Raw genomic sequence first — 5,015 nt, 5'->3', positions numbered from 1 at the left:
AAGGGAGCCAGTATTTAAACGAGGCTTAATTTTCTAATTTTTAACGATACAATAGCGACGATTATTATTTAAAAAAATTTTTGTTAGGCTTAACATCGATGAAAATTCAACGCGAAGTAGGTTAATAGCGATATACTAATATACTAATTACATGGGATATAATAATATACTACACTAATAACGGATTTTTTCATACTTTTCGGTTATCCGACTTTTCAGTTATTTGACCAACTCCAGTCCCCAATTGAGTCGGATAATCGAGGCTCTACTGTATTATATTATAAAACGTGTAATTAAGAATTTAATTTTAATACATATATAATGACAACATATAGGCTAATGTAAATATATTATAATTTAAAGATAAGAGAAATTTTACCTTCTCTAATGCAACGTGTATCATAACCCAGTTCTATATTTTGTATCAGAACGTTTCTCCTTATTGTATCGGTTCTGAAAATTTGATTTAGTCATTATTGTGCTTCATAAAAAATTCTCACTCCTTAATGAAAAATGTTTTTATACCTCATATCTGTACCATAACAATACTTCAAATCTCTACGCCAAGCACAATAAGGATCCCTCAAAGAAACACATTCTCTGAAACAAAATTGTTATTAAATTCTAGTGATTAGCAATTAAAAATATTTCATACATACCCGCAAGTTTTTGCACGAATATGACACCGATGCATTTTAACGGCGTAAATTTCGTTTTGAGAAATTACCATTAAATTCTCGTTAAATATATATAATCCCGTTAAAACGGTTGGAGGATCGGACACTTTAATTGTTTGTAGAATTGGAACAAAATAATCTGTAAATCCATTCAAAACTTTTATCACAGTTCCACATTCTGTAATATACATTTATTGCAAAAATTAATTAAATAACCAAAGTCAATATTAATTCAGGTATTTTTTAAAAATATAAATTAATTTTATAATTTTTAAATCCATATTTATGTTCGTGTCTTTATTTAAATTTAAATAATAAAAAATAAAATGTATTACCTGTTGCTATGTACAGAATATCGTACATGTATGTACTAGTTGAATTTACTTGGGCATCAACGTATAAAGAAGTATAGCGACAACTATGGAAGAGGAAAAAACATCAAGAATTTGACGTATCAAATTTATAATTATAATATTCAAGTATTTTCATACGCATGATTGGATTCCATAAGAAGCGGTTCATTTTTAGATGATAGAATAGGTAGAATCATTTCATAATGCGTATCCAAGACATATTCAAATGCTAGAGTAATTTCTCTAGGATAATTTTGGCACTAAAATATTAATTATTCAACAAGAATTTAGTTTAATCGATTCGTTACAATACTTTCGCGTTAACTGCTGTATAATATTTACATTTCCAGGTCTCATGTGTGAATCGTTAAGTGATAAAACTTCAAAACCATCCGTATTACGAAATTCTCCATTGAAAGATGTTTTAAAGGATTCCATATTAAATATACATAAAGCTGAAGCAAAACGATCATTTCTAAATATGAAATAAGTTAATTTAATTACAGTATTTTCTATTCTTCAGTAAGCATTATAAAAATATAAAATACTGACGGTGAAGAATTAAATAGTGCATATATTACGGTTTCTGGGTCTCCTCCATACAGAACGTATGGAATTCTTTCCACTATGTCACTAACAGCTTCTGCAAGAAACATTTTAATATTTTAAAATTAGCACAGAAAGCTTATGCTCAGATTATCAGTTTATTTTATAATAATTTAACTTAACGAATTTGATTAAAATAAATTTTATCTTCAAAAGAACATATCAAACGAGTTTCTGAAAAAGACATCCATTGTTTGATGTTTGGAGAACTTCCATAACCATTATCATTACGGCAAACTCTAGCTACTTTGGAGAATTGTCTCTGAAAAAAAAATAATAATAAATTCCTTTAAAATTATAAAATAAATAACAAAAATAAAGATAATGTTACCGTTTCAGCGATAAGTTCAGAGAAGAAAAAATACACATGAGCTTCATATACAAATGATCCAACGAAATTCAATTCTGTTAGGAAATTTAAACATTTTGATCATATTCGCTATTTATTTTGAATTTTATGTCACATTATAATTAATAAATACCAAAATATGTTTTCTACAAATCATACTTGTAAAATATTTTTAATATAAACCTGTAGTTATTTATTTAAAAAATTAAATAAAATATTTTTGCTTTTAATCTTTATCTTTATATCTTTGATCTACTTTTATTTACTATTTTAAATGACGCATGAAAAATTTATAAATATCCAAACATAAATTTTTTATTTACATTTTTTATATAAAAAATTTATTAATAGTTTAAATATATTTTATTCATTATTTAGTAAAAAGATACTAGAGAAACTATCAGGAAGGATTTTTACTTTCCCGGCTCTATTATAAATAACAGAGGAAAAGTATGGCGATCGGTCAAAAAATAACCCTCCATTATTTTTATATTTTTGGGCATAGTGGACCTTGAAATTTCGAGAAATTCAAAATAATTCAGCGGTTTTTCTGTGTATGGATGTTAGTATATGTGTAAAGGGGCACGATTTTGTCCACCCTATTTGAAGCTTAATAACTTTTATGCTTTTTGTCAAAAATTTCTGAAATTTTGTTTGTAGAGAAATTTGTGTATTAGAAGGGTTTATACTATTAAATTTAAGTAGTTAAAGGTCAACGGGGAATGATCGAGAAGGTTCATGTGTAATATATATCGAGTAGGATCGGACTTAATTGACGATTTTATTAGCATTTACAAATTTTTTTTATAAAATCCATCCTACCCTCAAATTAATATTTTTTGTCACTTTATAATAATTAAAAATATAAAAACATTTTCTAAATAAAATAACGTAACAGATGATGCCACACACAGTTTTAAATGTTGCCGGGAAAGTTAAGCAACGAGTTGCTTAACTTTCCCGGCAACTCGTTGCTGGAAATTAAATTAAATTGTGCATGAATTAAAAATCCAGCAACTCGTTGCTGGATTTTTAATTCATGTAATAAAATAAATATTAATTGAAATGTATAATTATTACAGAAACGTTATCATCGTCGTGTTTCAACTCTTTAAGATAGCAGGTGTGTTTGTAGAATCGTTTAAAAGTCATGATCATTTTATAAAGAAACTTCATTCAAAAGATATAACATACTCAATGAAGTGTTGAATAAAAAATCTCATAGAGGTGATCGATATTTCTTCAGTCTGGATCTGTATATGTGTAATAATAAATAATTTAAGTTAAATCAATCGCGTTAGAATGGAGTGGCTCTCTGGGTTAAATTCTCCCCACGGAAGCAGAAAATTTACACATAAAAAGTACTAATCACTACTCTTTCTTTCCAACCTATTTAAACAGAAAAAATAATGACAATTTCTTAGTGTAGAAAAAAGTTGAAAAAATCATTTTTTTCTATCTGTAGAATAAGTGTGATTACCCTACAACAATGGGAGTCTCAACTTGGAAAGCCTGCACCCCTAAAGAGTATGAAACACCTTTCTTATGGGTGCAAAATTCCGTATTAGAGATGTTTAAAACATGTACTGGACATTTAATTTGTAATAAAAATATTTAAAAAAAATGTTTTTCGTTATTTAGATATGGCATTTTTGAACCCTAAAAATGAAGGTTACATACAGTATATTAAATTTATAACCAAAAAAGTAACATCGTATATTTCTAAACTAACTTACTTTCACTTAAGTGACTTAAATGTTTATGTGGCGTTCTTATTTGAATATTCGGTTGAAGTGTTTTTTTAGATATTATTGGATAAGGACCATAATCCCACTCATAAGTAGCTGTAAATAACCCATCTGAAATATATATTTACATGAATATAATGTTACATATAAAAGTTTATTTTTAAAATTTCTAACTAGTGTTTATAATTTTGAATGTTTGTAGTTTATTTACTCACTTGCTTCTAATGAAGTAACATTAAAATGTGGACTATATGGACATATTCCTCTAGCAGAAAATTCTTCAGTTACTTTTTTCTCTCCATTCTAAATATAAACATAAAAGAATATTATTGTATTGTAAATAATGTAATTATTAACTAATTTCAAAAATTATTTTTTACACTAATTAAGTATTCTCTGCATGTTGGATCATAAGCATTTGTTCCGCATATCAAAAAGATTTCGAGTGTTACTTCAACAAATACCCTCAAATAATTATGGCATTCGTCCTATAAGAAATATTTAAAGCTTATAATTAATATTAGTTATTAATGCATTAATAAAAATTATGATATATAGTAACACTCACTGCTGGATTATGATTCTGTATGCATACATATTGATTTTTTTCTTCCGATCGTACAGAATATCGTACATGTATGTACTAGTTGAATTTACTTGGGCATCAACGTATAAAGAAGTATAGCGACAACTATGGAAGAGGAAAAAACATCAAGAATTTGACGTATCAAATTTATAATTATAATATTCAAGTATTTTCATACGCATGATTGGATTCCATAAGAAGCGGTTCATTTTTAGATGATAGAATAGGTAGAATCATTTCATAATGCGTATCCAAGACATATTCAAATGCTAGAGTAATTTCTCTAGGATAATTTTGGCACTAAAATATTAATTATTCAACAAGAATTTAGTTTAATCGATTCGTTACAATACTTTCGCGTTAACTGCTGTATAATATTTACATTTCCAGGTCTCATGTGTGAATCGTTAAGTGATAAAACTTCAAAACCATCCGTATTACGAAATTCTCCATTGAAAGATGTTTTAAAGGATTCCATATTAAATATACATAAAGCTGAAGCAAAACGATCATTTCTAAATATGAAATAAGTTAATTTAATTACAGTATTTTCTATTCTTCAGTAAGCATTATAAAAATATAAAATACTGACGGTGAAGAATTAAATAGTGCATATATTACGGTTTCTGGGTCTCCTCCATACAGAACGTATGGAATTCTTTCCACTATGTCACTAACAGCTTCTGCAAGAAACAT

At 27.1% G+C, this 5,015-nt stretch overlaps 1 protein-coding gene across 1 annotated transcript in view; it reads right to left on the bottom strand.

The window, feature by feature from the left end:
• LOC111630595 (semaphorin-1A-like) overlaps positions 1-5,015 on the bottom strand; it is an 8,176-nt gene extending 3,161 nt beyond the window's left edge. The window contains exons 1-15 of the mRNA XM_023374716.1: positions 4,912-5,015; positions 4,702-4,834; positions 4,302-4,376; positions 4,114-4,221; positions 3,949-4,036; positions 3,722-3,844; positions 1,968-2,041; positions 1,760-1,898; positions 1,583-1,673; positions 1,373-1,505; positions 1,169-1,290; positions 1,013-1,095; positions 660-855; positions 526-600; positions 380-453 (exon numbers count right to left, since the gene is read on the bottom strand). Coding sequence (XP_023230484.1) covers positions 380-453; positions 526-600; positions 660-855; positions 1,013-1,095; positions 1,169-1,290; positions 1,373-1,505; positions 1,583-1,673; positions 1,760-1,898; positions 1,968-2,041; positions 3,722-3,844; positions 3,949-4,036; positions 4,114-4,221; positions 4,302-4,376; positions 4,702-4,834; positions 4,912-5,015 — 1,618 coding nt within the window. The remainder of the gene's footprint in view (positions 1-379; positions 454-525; positions 601-659; positions 856-1,012; positions 1,096-1,168; positions 1,291-1,372; positions 1,506-1,582; positions 1,674-1,759; positions 1,899-1,967; positions 2,042-3,721; positions 3,845-3,948; positions 4,037-4,113; positions 4,222-4,301; positions 4,377-4,701; positions 4,835-4,911) is intronic.

This window comes from Centruroides sculpturatus, unplaced genomic scaffold (assembly GCF_000671375.1).
Source record: "Centruroides sculpturatus isolate CEXI.00-Female unplaced genomic scaffold, Cexi_2.0 scaffold71, whole genome shotgun sequence".
Classification (NCBI taxonomy): Eukaryota; Metazoa; Arthropoda; class Arachnida; order Scorpiones; family Buthidae; genus Centruroides; species Centruroides sculpturatus.
This window is presented reverse-complemented; position numbering and strand designations above follow the sequence as displayed.